At 47.2% G+C, this 22,189-nt stretch overlaps 1 protein-coding gene across 1 annotated transcript in view; it reads right to left on the reverse strand.

Moving 5' to 3' along the window:
* ELL2 (elongation factor for RNA polymerase II 2) overlaps positions 1–22,189 on the reverse strand; it is a 291,164-nt gene that overhangs the window by 197,835 nt on the left and 71,140 nt on the right. Inside the window, exon 2 of the mRNA XM_078675403.1 lies at positions 1,651–1,698. Within this exon, the coding sequence (XP_078531529.1) occupies positions 1,651–1,698 (48 nt within the window). The remainder of the gene's footprint in view (positions 1–1,650; positions 1,699–22,189) is intronic.

Genomic DNA, 22,189 nt, shown 5'->3' on the forward strand with positions numbered 1-22,189 from the left:
CTGCTGGTTTAGAGACAGCTATGCTCTTTCTAGGCGTTTCTTGAACATCCACATTTTTATAATTTTCACCAAAAGCGCGCATCCAATTAATTTTTCTATTGCCAGCACTCTGTCCTAAGTAACTTCCCACTATTTTTCTTTTACTATCAGTAAGTCTGTCCTATAGCCTGTCCACCTGCAAGAGTGTAACCTCTTGCATGCTCATGACAAGGTGAGCTCGTCATGAGGCACACTGGAGCTGTGCTCATGACAAGGTGAACTCGTCATGTATAATGGGATTCAATAAATGTCAGCACAGGAGGGGAAAAGCCTTAGCAGCCAAGTGGTTAAGGGTTATTCTCTTCCGACAAACTAGAAGCGGGACTGCACTGGCTTTCTTTGCATCCAGATACGAACATGCACAATGCTACAGGGTCATTACTCGGCCACTGTGTGCATGTGCAATGATATATCTGTAAGCTTCATTTGTCAGTGCACCTTAGAGAGCGCCAATGGAGCCTGCTTTTCGGAGTCTGACTAAGTCCTGTAGCTGATCGTGGTGGCACTAGCAAGTTTCCAGTGCTTCAGCACAGCACGGTAGTATGGAGAACAAAAGCTCCAGCTAAAAAAGTATCTGCACTCTGAAGGCTCGAGCAGGTGGCCATCCATCCATCGCCCACCCACCCACCCACCCACCCATCCATCCATCTGGAAGGCTACCTATTTATAAAACCAACTGTATCCGTCTTTGCAAGTCTCCCGTTTTACCCATCTTATCAATTTGTAATAAAGATTTCCAAAAACATTACAAAAAAGCATTAGTACAGAGACTGGCAGCCAACAGCAGATCAATTGGTTTGTTTACATTTTGTGTTATCCAAGACCTTTTGATCTTACTGAAACCGTGCAACACATTTCATTAAATATTCTGTTACGTCATGCACACTTTTCTTCCACCCACTCCAGCACTAAGTAGTTCTCTAAGGTGCTTGGTATTACCAAAGTAATGTGTGCTTTTTGATCTGCAAAGTTGCCTTCAACTAATTTTTATTTTTTTAGATTGAGGCGAACCCACCAGCGAACCCACCGGCTGACCTAACAAAAACCAACACAGGGGGAAAAAAAACAAGAACTACTAAAGCCAAATGGTTCACGACCACCGCTAGTCTTGCTTAATTAAACTGGTGCTCTGTACTGGTAGACATAGTTTGTGCTGGCCAAAACTATGTTAGAAGCAGCTAAGAAAAGAGCATTATGCTTATTTTTCTGCCACTGAATAGCACCCGGGAAAGACAAAACCTTAAAACTGCACTTACCAAATGTCTTGGGGACACCAGTCAGCACATAGGCAACAAGTTCTAATCCCAGTTTATCGCCTATATATCTATTATTTCACCCGCTATCTTTTTATTTGCAGATAAATCTATAGAAAGTGGAAATTTTCCGTTTCCTGTTTGATACCCTCCATTCCTATTGAGCAAAATGAACATAGACGTGTCCCCCATTTTATGCACACAGTGCTATATTTAAAGTTCAAATACTCGAATGCGAATGTAGCCATTGAGTTAGCCTGCTCCACGTGCTTGCTTTAAATGTATTAACAGTAGCGAACAAAACGATTAAGGAAACTCGCTGTAGAGCCAAGTCGCAATGGCTATGAACAATACTCACTCCTTGGAGACCTTGAAACTGGATTGTTGGTCGTGCAGGTGCTACATTCTGTAAAATGAGAAAGGAAAAAAAAGTTAAGTTAATCTAGGTTTGCCCAAAATGAACTATAATACAGCTTGCGATACATACATTGGTAACAAGAAAGGAAACAGCACAAGATTTAGATGGAGGTGCTGGCTCAAATGCAATTCCAATGCAGTTTTAAAACAACCACCACTTTTATATGAGCTCCAACAGAATATTTCTTAACATATATTCATTCTTTACGTAACCACAACAATGATTTCTTGTGTTGAAATGCTATTTAAGCTCAAAAGAAACCATGGCATACCTTCAGTAGCGGAGTGTGGACTCAGTCACCAAGAAATTACTTCTAATGAAGCACCTTGGCGTTTACCTTACTGATTGAGAGGATTATGGAGGTTGTTGGAGGTGCTTTGGGAAATTTTATATTCACGTTGCTATATTATACAAGTAAGAGGTGACCCGCCAGACTTTTGGATCTGTGCTTAATGTGAGCCGGTGTTTTCCGGTGCTCAGCACCAGCACTTAATCAACATCAGCATTATATGCAGTTAAGGACACAAATGGTTTGCATGGTTTTAAGCATTTGCCTAGAATCACAGGATGTTGAGCAGACACTCAAACCTGGTTCCCTAGCTCTGAAGTTGGCGGCTCTGGCCATTACACCACATCCTCTCCCAACTTTCATGGTTAATAGTTGGCTCTGTTTTAAGCAGCACCAGCAGAGGAAATGGGCTGGTTCAAGCTACCTCCCGACGAGAGCCCCAGCCCTTTTTGTTTTTTTACAAATTAACCACTGGTCTGGGTCTATTTTGAATAGCAAAGGGGCTTAAAAGAAAACAAAATCATACTGAGTTGCAACGTGGCTGCTGCTGCTAAAATAAAAAAAAAGATATATCAATGCATACAATGCATAAGAATATTTCACAACTTCGTGCAACTTCACTTTCCACTAAAAAACCATTAGCAACCCAGACTTTAGTGGGGGCAAGATGGCCGCTGACTGACTGCAGCGAGAGGTCGCAGTTTTTCTCTCTCCCCCTCTCCTGGCACTAACTATGCTGTGAGGAATGCTGGAGGTCCCGACTCGAGTAAATCTTTTGGTAGCTTCCTGGGCTCAGGACTCTTCCCTGCTCCCAACGGTTACCTCGGATAACAGTAACCCTGATACACCATTATCTCCCGGATCAGATTTCTAGGTGGCTACAGCGGCTGGGAGGCAAGATTGGCATGGCACCTAAAGGGGTTTAACAGCTGAAGGAAGCTAATGCCCTGAAAAATCAGCAAGAGAATGGTGGCCTAAAGGAAGCGCTAATGGACCCGGCAGCTTTGGCTCCTGTACAGCGCGGCCAGGGAGAGGAATTAGCAAAAAGCCAGACGAGCCGCGAGGCAATGGAGACAGCGGAGCGCGACGGGAAAGACTTGGGCGCTATACGCAAATCGGCAGTAACAAAAGCTGGCACAGAGGGGGTCAAATCCAGGCACCCTATGGAATCATTATTGCAGCAGCCTACCTTACAAGAGTCCTTCTCCACGAAGGCGGCAGGGACGGCTGAAAGCAAGCCGGGAGCTGTGCAGCCGGAGGGCGCTGAAAGCGCGGTTGCTGGGCAACGAATGGCAACATTATTGCAGACACTTCCCGGCAAGAAACAGGATAACTCGAGCGCTCTGTGTGCGGGGCCATCACTCGAGCTTCAGAACAAACAGAATTTTGAAGGAGGCAAGCTTGCTGAAGGGAGCACAAACCCAACTACATTAGGGGAGATGGGAAGCAAAATGGTTGGCTCTAACCCAGAGTTGGATGCAAGAACCGCTGGTGAGGGTAAAAATCTCCCAAGAGACAGTGTGAGTAGCATTGACTCCCCTGGGAATCTCTACTGCACCTGGTGAAGTGGGGACTACGAGACAGGCGCATGGGCTAACACAGGATAAGGGAAATCCTGGCACTCCAGACGGGGAATGTTATTTTCCCCCTTAATGAGGATACGGACTCCCTGTTCTCTAGCGAAGGAAGCCTTTCCAGCGGCAGTAAGATCTTCTGTCCATAAGGCGCCTGCGACTCTCAGGGGTTTCCAACAGAAGAGAAGGACAAAATCAAAATCTAAACCTCCTCTTAGTCCATTAAATGCCAGGGGTAATTAACTCTTTTGGGACTATTCTGCCACAATGCAACTTTACCACGAGGGTGGGAGAGTTGATATGCAGCCGGGACAGAACAATGCAAGTGGCCCACCCCAGGCACCCTCACTAGACCTCCTCTATTCTACCCTGAAGCAAATGCAGGGTGAAGCCAGGATAGAGAGCAGGAGAGCTAAACAAGCAGAAAAGAAAATTTAGAGCTCTATGAGGAAAATGAATAAGTTGTATGAAGATATGGCTGATAGGGTCGCCCACGTTGAGGAAAGAACAGGGAGATTGGAAGATGTCAGTAGGTGGAACTCGTTCAAGGAGGCACAGGAGAAGGTGGCAGAGGATATCCAATGGAAGCTGGAGGACTTTGAGAACCGCCAGAGGCGGAATAACATTAGACTTTTGGGTGTTGCAGAAGGGGTTGAAGGGCAAGATGTTAGGTCATTTGTTATTAATTTAATGAAGGGGGCCTTTCCCGAGATGACTACCTGGAGTTGGGAGAATGAGATGCAAAGAGCCCACCGCTTTCCATTGATCCAAAAAAAAAATAATCCTATGGGGCATATCGGGTTGTAAAACCCCGGGCAATTCTTGTCTATGTCGGTAATTTCCTTCTTAGGCAAGAGATTATGGACAAGGCAAAACCAGAGGCTAGACGTACGTTTGATGCGGTTACATTCTTTGGCCGCCTAGAATTTCTGCCACGTTACTGTGTAAAGATGGTGGAGGCTGAGATAGCCAATTGCTCCTCTTCAGAGCCTCGGGCACAAGGCTTATTTATTGTACCCAGCACGGTTAAAGATTATTGTTAAAGGGCACGTTAGAATGTTTTATTCTGAGATTAAGGCTCAACTGTATCTGGCTGAATTAAAAGAGCAGAAGGGAGGATGGGGTGGATTTTTTTCTTCTCAGCAGATACACAGCACGTAGAGGGGATCTCTACTAGGATTATTTGGAGGGTGGGGAGGCTTGGAGGGTGGGGAGGCCTGGGGGTGGTTTAACTGGGGGGAGGGGCAGGGTGGTAGTTCACATGGTATAGCACAGTACGACATTTGAGATGGGTGGGCAGTCACAGAAGGTGTGTTAGTAAAAGAATTAAAACATTTTCAGAAGGGACAAGGAAATTATGCAGTGATGGCTCAGTTAATTGGATGGGACAGTTATTTGATGTATTTTAATGGATGCAAGGTTTGCATCTATTAATGTATGCGGTCTGAATGACCATCTGAAAAGGCAGCGCATCGCGGCTACCTTGAGATCAATGCGGCTTAATTTTGTTTGTCTCCAAGAGACGCATGTAGAAGCGACAAGGGGTTATTTAATGGAACAGTTGGGATTTTATTTGCTTGCACATTCTAAACAGGGGACTAAGACCAGGGGGGTGGACATCTTGTCCAAAAGAAAGGAGGTCATAGTTAAAAGAAAAAAAGGAAGATCAATGGGGTAGATGGGTCCTTTCCGAATGTATAATGGTGAAGTAGTTACCATAGGCTCAGTATATGGATCAACAGAGGATGACCCGGATATCTTTCAATTTTTAGATTTAGAGATGGCTTCTTGGCCCGAGCCGATTATCCTGTGTGGCGATTTCAATATAAATGGGGTTGGGTATAGACTTTTGAAAGAGGATTAAATAAGGATGAGGGCTATCTTAAGCATATGAATGACTGGATAGTAGCTTTCTGGGAGACTAATCGAGGTAGCACTTCTACAGAAGTAAGCTGGGACGCTTTAAAGGCTGGTATTCGTGGAGAGACATTAAGCTACAGTCTTGATAAACAAAAGCAAGAAGGGACTAGAGTGAAGAGCCTGGTTAAAGCAGTTTTGAATGCAGAGGAAGAATTAAATTGGGCAATCCTCTCCGGGGCCTCTTTGGATCAGATACTCTTGAAAATTGTATGTGCCAAAGCAGAGGTGAATGAAAGTATTGCTATCAAGGCAGCTGCAACTTATTTAACTAAAAGGGAACAATGTCACGAATTAAGCGAGCTCGTGGGACATATACTTGCGTACAAGACAGAGATCGGCCTCTGGAGAAATTAAAGAAGTATCGGCTGGTAAGGGAGGAACAGTTGCGGATGCCGAGGAGGTCAGGGAGGTGTTTAGACAGTTCTATGCCCGACTATATAGTGAAGAGCTCCCAAGGGATCTCTCAGATATTCAACAGTATCTCATGGATGTCTCGGGCCCTTTTCTTTCCGAAGAAGACAGGGAGGCACTAGATGTCCCCTTGACTCGTGAGGAAATTTGTGCGGCACTTAATAGTCTCCCTTCGGGTAAAGCTGCAGAACCAGACCAGATCCCTATCGAATTTTATAAAACATTCCAAGTGGCAATTCGCTTTGAGCAGGTGGATACAATCCTGCAGGCCCAACTAGGAAATTCTGTCCCAAAGTCGTGGGCAGCGCTGATATTGTGGTGATACCAAAAAAAAGGCAAATCACCTTTGGAACCAGGGTTTTATAGACCTATAACCCTTATGAACTCGGATGCCAAGATCTACTCTAAGGCAATGGCTCTCAGGCTATGCAAGATTATAGGACAGTTGGTCATTCCTACCCAACATGGCTTCATCCCAGGGAGCGGTACCGCACAGCATGTCCGTAAGGTTATTACTCTCTTTGATGCCACGGAAGTCTCAAGAGATCCCATGGCGGCTATGTTTCTGGATGCAGAAAAGGCATTCGATCGGGTCTCCTGGGACTTTCTTTGGATGGCCCTGGCTCGGTGCGGTATTGGCGAGGGGTTTATTAAGGCAATCCAGGCACTCTATCAAACGCCCATGGCCCGACTCAGAATTAACGGAGGGTATACCTTGGTGGTGCAGATTAAACGTGGCACTCGCCAAGGGTGCCCATGTTCGCCCCTATTTGCTGTATTTATTGATCCGCTGATCGTCAAATTAGAAACAAACGAGAAGATCTTACCTATCAGGATTCAGGGCCAACGTTTTAAAACACTGGCCTACGCGGATGACGTGTCGATAGTGACTCCTCCCCCTACTAGTGCTATACTGGAAGTCGAAAGGGAGGCCGCGCTATTTGGCAGATTTCAGGCCATGCATTAAATGGCCCTAAGACCCAGATTACTAGGAATAGCCAGGTGGTATGTGATATACGGGCGGTCAACTCTGCTGTGTATTTGGGGATCAGCATATCAGCTGATTTAGATAAGTTCGTGAATAGAAATATCGAACCGGTAACTGATGAAGTTAAGAAGGACCTTGATAGAATGAATAACTTATACCTCTCCTTGGTAGGGCGCTCTAATGTTGTGAAAATGATAATCTTAGCCAAGTTACTTTATTTATTTAGGACAACCCCGTTGATATTTGAGGGAAAATGGTTTGTTGCATTAGAACACTTAATTAATCGATTTATTTGGGCGCAAGGGAAGACCAGGAGAGCCCTTAGTTTCAAGACTCTCTCGAGGGACAGGGGAGGATGGGCGGTTTCTGATTTCAGGATGTATTATTGGGCAGTAGCCCTCCAGTACATGCGTGGGCTGCTGGGGGGGTGATGCCTTAGACCCTCAGGTAAAACTAGGTTCAACTGATACATATCCTATACTTATCAGTGAGAACGCAGAGAACTGTTTTCTTAAATATACTGATCCCAGTTACTCTAAAAGAACTAGATTTAAGACACTAATGGCAGCTTATAAAATCTGGGTGTCATTTTGTAAAAACTGGGGCTGGGCAGACTCAATGTTTATACCCGGATCTAAAGGAATATTTCTCTACCGGGGGGAATATGTGCAGACTCTGTAATGGCTGAATGGGGACGATGTGGGATTCGGAAATTTGGCGATCTGATGGGAGTTGGAGTACTTCAGTTCCCAGATATCCAGAAGTTGTATGGGATCAACAGCAATCATATTTTTAAGTATCTGCAGGTCCGGAGTTATCTAGTAAATAAACAGGGAGGCTCTGCCGGGTTTTGTAAAAACAGGATATTGGATGTTCTTGAGGCTGGGGCAGAGTGCTCTATTAGAAGATTCTACTCAGAGCTGGCTGCCTTAAAGTGGGATGATCTGGAAAGATATGGGAAGAAGTGGGCAGACAAGCTCGGGGAGGACCAGGATAGTTTTCAAGACTCCCTTGAACTGGGGCGGATTATACTCTGCTCGGCAGGGTTGCAGGCCCAACACTACAAAACGATTTACTACTTTTATCATACACCTGCTAGGATAGCTCAGTGGGGGGGTACTGCAGGTACTATGTGTCCCCGGTGTAATTGTGATGATGCTGATAGAATTCACATCTTTGCATCCTGTCCACAATTCCAGTCACTACAAAGGGCTATTGAATCCTTTTGGGATAAAACTCTAGTAATTAGCGTTACCTTTACACGAGCTTGGATTATCCTTGGCGTAAGCAGGGGGAGGGGGGGGGGGAGTGAACGACCAATGTACACTACATTACTTTTTATTTATGGCCATGTCAGTTCTACGAATGTGCGTGGCAACGGCATGGCTGGATAAGGCAGCCCCAACTTTTCATCAGTGGTTGGTTAGGTTGCGGTCGGTGTATAATTTGGAAAAAGGGATATTTGGTAAGAAAGGTAGAATTCTTGGTAAACGTATCTGGGAACCTATTATGAGGTGGAAGCAGAATGTATAAAAAAAAATGGGGGGGGAATATTGAACTGTTTTTAGGTTAATCCCTTCACACTGATAACATGGATTGTTTTCTTTTGTTTAGTTTCTTCTATTTACTTTTTGTATTTTGGACAAGCGTCTGTGCTATATGTAAAAACTGTTTGATTTATTGTTGTACGGAAATATAAAACTGAATACAAATATTAAATAAAAATAAAAAAACCAACCCAGATTTTACTATCCCTACTAAATCAGTTTTGAATAGGAATCTCGTCTCCTTTTTTATTGCCAATTGCGGATGGTGTTCCATTTGGGAAACTATGGTTAAAACTAAAATATGACATTTGTAATTTATGGTTTTTTACAAATCGGGCTGGGCAGGTTAACATGCTGAGAGATTTGCCCATAAGCATTAAAGCACCACCATTGCATTCACAATTCCAATTTTTAAATATCTTTGCAATTACCTTCCACTCCCAAGTAAGCTACTTTCCTGAAGTACCATTTAAAGGTCAAGATGGTGGATGTAGCCTTTTGGCATGATGTTCTACCTTATAAGTGGTACCTGTAACGTAAGATTTGACAAGCCAACAGATGACCTAAGAAGGTTTAAAACACCTTGTAGAAAACACTTGAAAAAGGAGCCGCTCAGAGAGAGATATACTCCATACAGATCGCTACAAAGCTTTCTTCCTTCTACAATAGGATATAATATGTTTTAGAATTAAGCGTATAAAGCTTCACTCAATAAAATGATGGCTTTTTTTAATTAGCCTTCATTGGATTACTTTTTCCTCATCTTTTCTCCATGGTACAGTTTATACTTATGAAACCATGTAAGAACTGGGACCTCAGTTTCTCGTGCAGCCCATCAACACTTGAATCACTTAAAAACACTTAAATCAGATAATACAATCTTGATGTTAAGCTGGTCGAGAAGCTTAGCAAACAAAGAAAAATGTATGCTCACTCAGACCAGTTTTATCCCCCGTCCCTGCTTATAGCAACTACCAAATGTCTGTTTGGATGACACAGAACCAAACGCTCGTCTTTTGTCCTTGCTTAGAAATCCAGATCAACTTGTACTGGTTGACCCAAGGAGCATTTGGGAGTGAGCAAAAAGGGTCTGCAATCTGCAGACCGGATTTAGAACACGGAACAAGGGAAGGGTTAGAAAATGAGGGAAGGAAGCTTTAAAGAACCCATTAACTTTACATTGCAACTTTAATAGAACATCTGGCAAAGAGACCAGCAAGTAATTTGGAGATAATCGGCAAATTTCATGAGTGGTAAATTGCTACCTTCAGGCATATGATATTGCAGTATACTTTCACTCCGAGGAGACGGTTTGAAATGTTATTAGAGCCAATTAACAACTGTCTCTGGTCACAGAATAAATGCATCAAATGCTGATTTCATTGTGAAGAATTTGGAAAAAGATGCTGTTCATCCTGATCCGGGTAGTAAAGGGACTGAGCTGCTCCAATACAGTAGGAATAAGGTCTCCTCTGCTAGGGTTCAGCTATTTGCTTTGAACTATAAACATTTGTCTTTTTAGGTCTCACCAAATACAGCGCATGCACAGTCTATTGCGAGACATTGTTATCTTACAGGCTACTAGTGCCCACTCATTCTGTACAATTGATTGGCTCCATTGCCAGTCTCATTTGTTTATTCAATTTTCACCACCTACACAACCAGGTGCAACAAAATGCATTCTAAGCCTGTGGACCAGGAATATGATGTAGAAAACAATGTTGCTATTCTCATACAGTTAATACCAGCACCAATGACTCACCTGCTACAAGTTTAAAACATACTATAGAAAACAAAGTTACACCACCAACAAAACTCCATCGCTAAACTGACAACTAATAAATGCGCAATGACTCTCTAAAAACAAGCACCACATCTACGACTTACTCAATGACACAACCAGACTTACTCATCATAACTGTATCATGGTTCGGAGATGACATGGCTCCAGTGTGAAGTCGTTTCTCCAGGCTATCAAACTACCATGTGAAATCGTACAGGAAAATGCTTTAATAGTCCACCTCCTCAAACAATCACGTAAAAAGCAGACATTTACATACAATGTTGTTAGACCCTAATAGCCAGATGCACACTACACCAACTTCCCCCGCCCTTACAGACAACCGCCTAGCACTCCAACATACCCAAACCCATTGCTAGACAGTTTCAAACCTTATAATCCTACACTCAAACCTATGAATTCTTGTTAACCTAAACATTTGGTTTGTCAAACCTGAAACGTCCCATCAAAAAACTATCACTGGCCTAGTGACGCTGAAACTACCTCAGATTGTACACAAACTTCACTGAACACATTCTAGATGTCATTTTTGCAAATCCAGAGCTTGTAACTCTTTAAAGGCATTACTCCAGTCACATGGTCAGACCCCCATTTGGTAACTACCCATCACAAAAACGCCACAAAACACACCCATGACCACCTAACATCAAGCTATCCATCAACCATGGAACAATCTCTATTTTGAATACTTGAAAATACAACTAATATCCAACACAGATCTCGACACAAATTCCATTCAAAAACTCGGAGTGGCTACTGGAAGCTGTTAACCCCTTCGACGCTCATGACGAGCTGGGCTCGTCATGAGGTAGCCTCCTCGCACGCTCATGACGAGCCCAGCTCGTCATGTAAAGTGCGCTTTCGCAAAATCCAGCGTACGGGGGGGAATCATGCCGCACGCATGCGGTTAATATCCTACTACCACGAAGGACAACAAAACAGACCACAATCAAAACAAGCACCTTGGAGAAATACAGAACTAAGAAAGATAAAACAAATTAGAAAGGTGCCACACACCTGGCTTCAAACAATTGAGAAACTTCACCTACACAAACTTCACATAATATACAATCAAATTTTTTTTTTAAAAGGACTATTCAGGCAGTTATCAACATGCTAAATGTGCAAATAAAGAACTCTGTAAACATTCCCACAGATTTTGTGAACCTACATACATTGAAGGAACTCAAGAATTCACTGACTGGCAAATCAAGAAACAACCAAAGCAGACACGTTGGACTCCTATACAAGGGAAAAGCACCATCACCAACCCATTTCCCAAAAATCCCTCCAGCAGTAGGCTAACCCAGCCTCTGCATTCTTGAAAATATAACAAAGTGAACAAATAGATCTGGTCAAAGCAAGCAGGTCAGCCAGCTGCCCTTCTGTTCATTCTCCACCATAATCTTCATGAACACTCTACCTCTGCTGCCACACGAGTAAGTAGAATCATCAATAATTCTTTAACTATGGGAATCTTTCCAGAAGACCCAAACAAGGAATACATATGCCCATTATTAAATAAAACAAACCTGGAACCCAACAGCTACATACCAATTGTCCCCTAGTACTCGATCCGTAACTGGTTGATGTTAAACCTGTTCTGTTTATTGCTATATTTTCCTGTAAAGCGCTCAGATACCCTAACGGGTCAAGTTTGCGCTCTATACAACTTATAAATAAATAAATGGACCTTCCCTTGGCAAACTAATGAACAAGTTACTTACTATAGGTAAAGCATTATATGGTAGAGATTATTTCTAGATGCAGATTCCCTACCTTTTAATTTCCCAGGCGTTCATGTGGATCCGATAACTTTTGCTGAGCAATGCCCTTTGCGCGCACCGTCAGGTGGCTCCATGTGATGTCGTCGGCACCATCCGTTATGACATTGCTGTACCTATATAGGCACCACCCAGGCATGCAGACGTCAACACATTTCGTTTTTTCCATGCCAGAAGCGCAGAGCCACAAAGCAAACTGATAAAGTTATATGCAAAACTAGGGCCCTGAAACAGGGAGTAACCCCAGCCCTACAAAATTAGTCCGCAAAGCAGAGGCATTGTGGGGCTGTAAGGAATCTGCAGCTAGAGTCTCTACCAGATAATGCGAAACCGAAGGCAGATAACACAAATACTCCTTACACTGGAAAGCCCTAATGACATTGGAAACTCCAAAATCTTCAGTTGACTCAGAGCCGTTGATCAATGGATGACATGGAGCTATCTCAGCTTCATGCTTCCAAGACTGAAATACTTGCATCTGGAGATTGGAAAAATTATTACAGACTCTGCGCCCGGCCCTACTATCTGGGACCACCTTCTAAAGTATGTAAGAAAGTAAGAAACCTTGGAATTACCATGGATTCCAAGCTATAAATGAATGCCCAAGTGGAAAAATTTGCAGGTTCAAGCTTCATTACAATGAAAAATCTGATGCATCTTCCCCCCTCCTGGGATTTCCACAAAGTCCAGGCTACTATCTCTTGTACTGTCTAAACTTGATTACACCAATGGCCTCTACAACGGATAATCTTTACCAACCATGAAGACAACAAAGTGTTCAGAGCTCTGCTACCAGAATACCCCTATGTGTAAAGTCAGAAGAAGTCCACTGCCTTGAGGCCCCTACATTGGTTACTGGTTGCCAGAAGATCCACCTTCAAGATACTTGTTAAAAAACGTTGTGACCTTTTGTGAAGTGCTCAGACACAGAAGCATGTAAGAGTTAATGCAAAAGATATTCCCCCAATTGATACAAATTGTTTTAAACATACCCTTCCTTGCACATGCATTTTCTCAAAATTACTGTCTTGTATTTCCGTGAGCAATTCAACACATACAATGCAACTGTGTAAATGGAAGTTTAATAATAAAATTAAAGTGTTATTCAAATATTCAGCACAGTATTGAAAGAAAAAACAAACCAGATTGGAATTAATGAGTAGTTTTGGTGACTGAGACAAAAGTAAATAGGATGAAAAGGCGGATGACACCGGTAAGCAACTCTAATATGTTTTTGAAAAGGTTACAGCGCATTTAAAAACACATTAAAACTCTTAGGAAGTGTATTAAGCAGGAAAGTTAAAAGAACCTTGCTAAACATCCAAAAGGGTGCCCCGTGAGAGGGTGGTTGGAGAAACAAAGTGATCTATAAAGCAGGTAATGAGTCTCCCATTATGATGATGTCATGGACTAGGAAGAAGTGCAGTTTTTCATTTTTTTCATTTAGCCCAACAATAGTCCAATCACAACAAGCCAATGTATTATGTGTTAAGACATGTGAAGTTTAATCATAGATGGGCAAGTCGAGAAGATATCGTAAGAAATCATTTGTGTGGCAGCCCCCACAAATATGTTAGAAGTTATCTTTTACTGTGGGGTCACCTTGTCAGAGAACCAAGATGACAGCTCACGCATTATTTTCTTAGTTGTGCTGTAAAAACATACATGCTATCAAATGGATAGATCTGAAAGAAAGTTAGTTATAGATTCCTTACTTTAGAATTACCCCCAGACGACAGACTGGATTCGGAATGTTTTTTATCAGCAGTACCCCAGCGTGTCGAAAGGTGGAATCGGTCGGCTGCACGTTAGTCGTCGTGGTCGCCGGGATGACGTAGCAGTAGCTACTCAGACGCCACCCTCGCGCGCTGACGTCAGTTCATTTTTTTGACCTACTTTTCCCCCCGACTTGTGTCAACACCATTTTCGCCGAGTCTATAGACTCCTGATGCACGAGGGATGCTCAGTTTCAAGGCCTGCAGTTCCTGTAGCCGACTGATGTCTGTGCTTGATCCGCACCGCATGTGCTGGTTTTCCCTGGAGCACGACCACGATCCCAAGTCGTGCTCCAACTGCCGGACCATAAATCCAAAGTCTTTGCGGGAGCGGTCCCGAAAGCTTCTCGAGGCTGGACAGTTGGCTTCGTGCCGTTAGAGGTCCCAGTCGCGTGGGAGGTCGAGGGGCCGGTCACAGAGCCACCACCAGTCTTCTTCCAAGTCTTTGCACTCCAAAAATTGAGTGTCACTTTATTCCTGTGCTTTTTAAATCACTCACCCTCTGCTCCTCAAACCTGCTGCTCGCAGACCTCAGTTTCGCCCAGACCACCCGTGCAGCGGATCTAGCGTTCACGGCTGTTGGTACCGGGACACTCTTGGCGCCATTTCCGGCGCTTGCCGCGGCCACGCCCCTTTGAGGCCACGCCCCCTTCCTAGCCCTCAAAAGGCGCTGAATACAAGCGCCAGCCAGATCGACAGACTACTCCTGAGGCGGAAAGCCGGGAGCACGCACTTTTGTATACATTGCTTATTTTAAAAATTGAGTGTCACTTTATTCCTGTGCTTTTTAAAATCACTCACCCTCTGCTCCTCAAACCTGCTGCTCGCAGACCTCAGTTTCGCCCAGACCACCCGTGCAGCGGATCTAGCGTTCACGGCTGTTGGTACCGGGACACTCTTGGCGCCATTTCTGGCGCTTGCCGCGGCCACGCCCCTTTGAGGCCACGTCCCCCCCGCCCCTCCCACGGACCCATTATGGGTAGATTCCGGACGCGCAGCGGACGAGCGCAGCGGGCGCGTCGATTGCGCGCCGAAGGCGCGCCTAAGGCAAGCCCGTCTGCGCCCGTCCGCGACCGACCGGGGCTAGGGGCACGCCACTCTGCTCAATTAACCTCTTACTCCGCTACACAACTCCGCAGTCTTCAGGGCCCCTGGCCTCTCCCTGCCTCTACTCGGTCTCATATATCTACACTGGACCTTTCACCCGCCCCTTCATCTCCCAACCCCCCTGCTCCCCCCACTTCCTCCCACCCTCCCAGAGAGGTCGATAGCCCAGCTTCACCTAAAACTTTCAGCCTATTACCTTAACACCCGCTCAGCAGTAGCCCACTCACACGAACTGTCGGTGCTGCTAGAACTCCACACACCCGATCTCCTCTTTCTAACAGAGACTTGGTTTTGCGCGGATTCTCTCCCCACCCTACTGGCCACCCTTCCTCTCCCTTACTATGCTCTCCGAGCAGACCGTTGCAATGGCAGAAATGGAGGCGGCGTAGCAGTGATCGCTCGGTCCGACCTCCCCTTCCAATGTCTATCCCTACCAGGCATTGCCACAACAGAGTACCTAGCTATCCGCACTACTTCTATCACTCCTCCTCTCACTTGCATGCTCATTTACCGGCCCCCTCAGTCACCCTTATCCTTCCTCCCCGATTTTCAAGAGGTACTATCCACACTGACGGTTAACAACTCCTCCATCCTACTACTGGGAGATTTTAACTTTTGGCCTTCCGACCCAGCTGAATGCCCTTCCTCTAGGGAATTCTCAGATACACTCTTATCCCTCAATTTTGTATCACATGTTCATTCCCCCACTCATGTCAAAGGACACATTTTAGACCAGATCTGGTCCTCGAACTGCCCATTGAACTCTGACCATCTCGCCTTGCACTTGGTCCGACCATCACTTGATCTCGTTTATCCTTCCCATCAATCCCTCCACCAGGCCCCCGCTTCCAAAGAATGTCTGGGTCCGCTCATGGAACCGTGTGGTTCCGGAGAACCTAACTGCAGCATTAGCCTCTTCCTATCCTACCCTACAAGGCCTTTCCACCCTTTCTCAGGCCGCTGCCATTGAACATTGGCTCTCTTCTAGTTGCAACTTAATCGCCCCATTGAAGCAGGTATCCTCTAAACGGGAGAAAGATGCCAACTTATGGTTTAATGAGGACCTCAAAACCACCAAACTGGCAGTACGCCGCGCCGAGCGTGCCTGGAGGAGGAATTACTCCCCCCCACTTAGAATTGAGTTTACTACGCTCCTCGCTCAATATAAGAACGCCATCCTGGCTGCAAAAACGGCCTACTTTTCTGCAAAGATCCATGCAGCTGAGAATAAACCGAGGGAAATCTTCTCGATTGTCCACAACCTGGCTTTTTCTGACAGGACATCTCTTAAGCCCTCCCCGTCCCAGGACCTTTGCCATTCCTTGAATAACTTCTTTTTCGAGAAGATTGCTACTATTAAAACCAATATTCCCTCACCCTCCCCGACCTTTGTTGACCCTCAGTACCCCCCACCTAAAGGACAACTTGATGTTTTTCCCCCCTTGACTAAAGACTCCTTGGCCTCAATAATTCCTCTCGTCAAATCCGGATCCCCATTGGATACTTGCCCTGCACACATCCTCCGCCACATCTATACCACCTGTCCAGACCCCCCCCCTCCATTTCCTTAACAGTTCACTTTCCCAGGGGGTTGTTCCCAACCCTCTGAAAACCGCTGTTATCGTCCCCATTTTAAAAAAAACTGGCGCTGATCCTTCGATCCCCGCTAACTACCGCCCTATTTCCCTCCTACCATTCCTGGCGAAGGTGCTCGAACGCCATGTCACCAGGTCCCTCAGCACCTTTGTGGAGGAGTATGGGATCCTCGCCCCCCACCAGGCCGGTTTCCGCCCCGCACACTCTACGGAGTACGTAGTCCTCTCGGTCCTTGACAACCTCAGGGAGGGAATGGATACCAACCAGACCCAGGCCTTGGTTCTCCTCGATCTATCAGCCGCCTTTGACACGGTTGATCATACCATCTTACTTTCCCGTGTCGGGGCGGCAGGAATCGGAGGCTCCGCTCTGGTATGGCTATCCTCCTTCCTGAGGGACCGCACTCAGGCTGTCCCGCCTGGGTGAGTTTTCTGCGGACTTCCAGAAAGTTCAGTGCGGGGTCCCCCAGGGTTCCTCCCTCTCACCCCTTTTGTTCAACTTGTATGTTGCCCCTCTCATTTTCTCACTACAACAAATGGACGTCAGCATATATAATTATGCTGACGACCTCCAACTGGTCTTCAACCTGTCTTCTTCCCCTACCTCCATTTCAAATTTCCAGTCTATTATGATTTTTATCCAGGACTGGATGAATTACAACCACCTGAAACTTAACCCGGATAAGACCGAGCTGGTGTTAACAGGTGGTTGCTCCAGTCCCTGGTCCTCACTCTTCTGGCCCCCTTCCCTAGGTTCCCCCCCGGTCCCCTCTTCCTCAGTTAAAACTCTAGGTATCAAACTCAATTCTCAGCTCACTCTTCACTCCCAGGTCAGCTCCGTGGTATCCTCCTCCTTCCTGTCACTCCGCACCATCCGCAAGGTATCTCGTTTCTTCACCTTCGAGGCCTTGAAACTGATCACTTTGGGCAATGGTCATCTCCCTCCTGGATTATGGCAACGCTCTATATGCAGGGATTCCTGCATATAGTTTACGGCGGTTGCAATTAATCCAGAACCAGGCGGCAAGATTAGTGTTCAATCTCCCGAAGTCTCATCATGTAACTCCCCTTCTAAGATCTCTACATTGGCTTCCTGTCCGTGAACGCGTCCAGTTTAAACTTGCCTCCATTACCTTTCTAGCTCGACTGGGCGCGACTCCGGCCTTCATAACATCTGCAATTGTGCCCTATGTTCCAACCAGAGAATTGCGCTCCTCTTCGCAATACCTGTTATCAGCCCCTCGCTTCCAGAGAAAGAAATGGGGAGGATCAAAGTTTGCCACTCTTGCCCCACTTCTGTGGAACTCCCTTCCTCTTGAGCTCAGATCCACATCTTTGTACCCTCAATTTCGGAAGAAACTTAAAGCCCACCTATTTGCCAAATGCTTCAACTAAAACCACTTGATGTTCCCCCTTCCTCTTCTGTTCCCCTACTCCTACCTTGGAGATCGGTCTATTGCAGCGCCATGAAACCGCTGGTGAAAGTGCGCTATATAAATATTTTAAACTCAAACTCAAACTCAGGTAAGTCGAAGCACAAGAAGTCGAAGTAACAGTCACTCTTTGACTTCTCTTCGGTCGGCTGACGCGACGAGGGATGCGGGTGGTGCCCCTCCCACGGCTCAGTTTCCCTTCCTTCCTGGGACCCGGAGCGACCCCTGCCCAGGTCGAAACAATGCATGCCATCTTTGGGCTGCCCGACGCGACTTCAGGCCCCATGGACCCGGCTGGGGCCCTGGGCCATCAAAGCCGGCGGCTTCAACCCAGGCACAGCAGGATTCCCTTGGATCCAGGCCTGGATCCGGATTGGCAGCGGTTGACCTGGTTACACAGCCCCTTGTGCCGATTCCACTGGCAGCAGGTCCGCAGCTGGTGCCAGCTGTGTCCCCAGCAGACATCAATCTCGGCCTCCACCTCTATGTAGACACAGAGCCAGACCGGTGTCAACCAACGCCTGATCTGACGCAGACGGGCACTTTTGTGCCTTTGTTCTACCCTGGCCTTTTAGACCAGATTGGCAGCCATAGGGATGAGAGGAAGACTGGGAAGAGGTCCGGAGACCCTTTAACTGACCAGTTGGGCTACGAACCAGACTGGAGAGAGACACTGGGGGAAGCCAGTGGTCAGGATACCATACCATGACATGTCGTCTCCTACCGTGGCTACGGAGGAGGGAGTGTCTTACGCTATGGTGTTGCGTAGGGCGGCCGAGGCTCTCCGCCTCAAGCTACCTACGGTGGCAGTCAGAACTAAACTCCTGACAGAGGTGCTTCAACCGGCAGAGAGCTCTTCAGAGCCCCTGCTCCCGTTTAAGGAAGCCCTCACTGACATATTTTAGGGCACCTGGTTCAGGCCCAACACAAGGGCTCCTGTAGATAGGATGATTACCCAACGCCACCGCCCAGGCGACCCAACTTTCCTCTCCCAACACACCACCCCTGAGAGCTTGGTGATCCAAGCCTCCACCTCCAAAGGGGCATTCCCTAATGCACCACCTGATCGAGAATCCAAAAAGCTGGACCGTCTTGGTAAGATGTTTTCTTCCTCCAGCTTGGGACTGCAGTCGGTAAACACTGCATGTCTGTTTGGCCGTTACACCCACTCCGTGTGGGATATGGTGGCGCAAGTGCGGGCCCCAGTGCCCGGAGGAGGCCTGGGCCGTACTCTCCCGTGCAGTTGCCGAAGGGCGAGACATTGTTCTGCATTCTGTCCAACTGTTGTTTTGCATTTGTCACTCCGAGTGGGATGGGTATGCTCAGACGTGAGTCCCATGCTCTCCACACCACTGGAGTCAAGCTATCCTGGATGAAGACGGCTGATAGCCAGAAACCGGTCCTAGGATGCTTGATTCCGGACCAGGAAAGACATGGCTTGGCAGTTCGGGCTGGACTGTTCCCATGAGGCACAGGGTCAAGGCTGATTTGCATATGGCCATGTCTAAACTGGGGTGGTGTGGAGTGCAAAAAACGAAGGATTTAGGCCCAGATCTCTGTACTGGGGTGAATGTATGACATTGTTTTGCATTCTGTCCATCAACTGTTTTGCATTTGTCAAGAAGGGAGAGACACAGCAAAGTTTACCATCCGCTGTGGGCTGTATACTGCAGACTCACTACGCAGGACGATTTCCACGTTGGTAGCCCTTCGACGCTACGACTGGTTGAGGTGGACTGGTTTTTCAGGGGATGTCCAATCCACTCTTATGGACATGCCCTTTGATGGCCGTCGCTTATTCAGCGGCAAGGCACACAACACGCTGGAGCGCTTTAAGGACTCTCTCGCTACAGTCAGGTCCTTGGGCCTCTCTACCGCCCGCCCTGCAAAGTCTGCTTTCCGCCCCTTTCGTGGCTACGGAAGCAGTGCCCCACCACGTCCCACCCAGAGCCACAGGCTGGTGCAAGCTGTTCAGCTCCTGCGCAGCCAGGGACGTGGGAACAACCGCCTTGGGTCTGGGGTCAGCGGGTGGGCCAGTCCACCACAGCCCCCTCTGCCGCAGTATCCAAACCCTCCTAGTCTGACCTTTCAGGACCACCAATCGCCAGTGGGCGGCAGGATTTGCCATCACCTACCCCACTGGCGCCACATCACGTCGGACAGGTGGGTTTTGCAAATAGCCCAAAGGGGCTACTCCCTCCCCTTCGAGACTACACCACCATCCATGCCACCTCAGTACCAACGCATGTCGGAGGATCATCTGGGCCTTCTCCAACAGGAACTTTCAGCACTCTTGGCCAAGGGAGCCATCAAGCGAGTTCCTGTTCCAGAAGTAGGTTGTGGTCGCTATTACCTCTACTTTCTGGTGCCCAAGAAGGATAAAGGACCGAGTCCTATCTTGGATCTCAGGAACGTCACCCGCTTGCTCCAGAAGGAGAAGTTCAAAATGTTGACGCTAGCTCAGGTCCCCTCTGCCCTCGACACTGGAGATTGGATGGTAGCGTTGGAATTGCCAGACGCTTATTTTCACATCCCAGTCCTGCACACAGGCATTACCTACGGTTCCCGGTGGGCCACGAGCTCTTTCAGTTTACCGTGCTCCCCTTTGGCCATACCAGCGCCCCTCTGGAGTTCATGAAAGTGATTGCAGTAGTCGAAGCTCATCTGCGCAGATCAGGGATTCCAGTCTTCCTTTATCTCGATGACCGACTGTTGAAGGGGAGCTTGCCCCAGGCTGTCATCTCCCACCTCCAGACTGCAGCAGACCTCCTGCATTCGCTGGGGTTCTCCATCAACGTGCCAAAGTCATACCCGACTCCCTCTCAGAAGCTCCTCTTCATCGGAGCGGTTCTGGACATGATGCAGTATTCGACCTATCCTCCAGAACAGAGAGTCTGGGATATTCGGGCTATGAGTGCGATCTTTCAGCCTCTATCCCGGGTTTCGGTCAGGATGACCCTCCGGCTAATGGGCCAGACAGCCTCCTGCATCCTGCTGGTGGACCATGCCAGATGGCATATGCAGGCTCTGCAGCGGGACCTGAAATTCCAGTGGGCACAACATCAGGGGCACCTGACCGACTGCGTCTAGATCTTGGAGCACACTGCACACCAATTGCAGTGGTGTCTAACGAACCAGGATTGGGTCGACGACAGATCCCTCTACCTTCCCCAACAGCGGTGACCGATCCATCACTTCTGAGATGGGGCGGCCACATGGGGGAGGCGGAAATCAGAGGCCTCTGGTCTGGGCTACACATCAACCTTCTGGAGCTTCGGGCGATTCGTGTTGCGCTCAAAGCATTCCTTCCCTCTGTCCGGGGAAGAACAGTGCAGGTGTTCACAGACAACACCACTGCCAATGTCGTATTCCAACAAACAAGGTGGGGTGGGGTTGTGGACCCTATGTAAGGAGGTCTTCCACCTCTGGACATGGCTGGAACATCAGGGCATATCCCTGGTGGTTCAACACCTGGCAGGTTCACTGAACTCCAGGGCGGACTAACTCAGGCGCAGGTGCATGATGGATCACGAACAGCGTCTTCACTCTGAGGGGGTGCAAGGTCCCTGTCAGCAGTGGGGAGAGCCTTAGATCTATTCGCCACTGAAGAGAACGCACAACGTCAGCAATTCTGCTTGTTGGAATTTCCAAGGTGGCACTCACTAGGAGGTGCTTTTCGTAGCAAGTGGAATTGCAGTCTTCTATACGACTTTCCGCCTAGATAACTTCTGCCCAGAGTGCTTAAGAAGATCAAGCGCGACTGAGCCCAAGTCATTCTTGTGGCTCAGGATTGGGCACGAAGTCTGGTATCCCAAGCTGCTACAAATGGTCATCGATCCTCTGATCAGACTGCCTCTTTGGGAGGATCTACTGTCTTTTGGGACGGTCCTCCACTCGAACCTGTCTGGACTCCACCTCCTCGCGTGGAGATTGAGCGGCGGCAGTTGACGACGTTTGATTATGCCTCCCGAAGTCTGATGTTATCTTGGTAGCCAGGCGTCTCTCCACTAAGACGGTATAACCCTGTAGAAGGAACACATTTGTGGCATGGTCGCAGCAAAGGCTGTGGTTCCCCTTTCTGCCCCTCTTTGGGGTTCTCTTGTTCCTGCTTTCTTTGGCCCAGCAGAGCTCTGCTCTGGGCATTTCTAGGCTACCTCTCGGCCATTTCAGACTCTTGGGCTTCCTGTTCAGCCTTCTCTTTTCAAGGCCCCTGTGTAAATCGCTTTCTAAAGGGCATTACTTCGGTTACATTCAT

Source organism: Lissotriton helveticus, chromosome 2_1, assembly GCF_964261635.1.
Source record: "Lissotriton helveticus chromosome 2_1, aLisHel1.1, whole genome shotgun sequence".
Classification (NCBI taxonomy): Eukaryota; Metazoa; Chordata; class Amphibia; order Caudata; family Salamandridae; genus Lissotriton; species Lissotriton helveticus.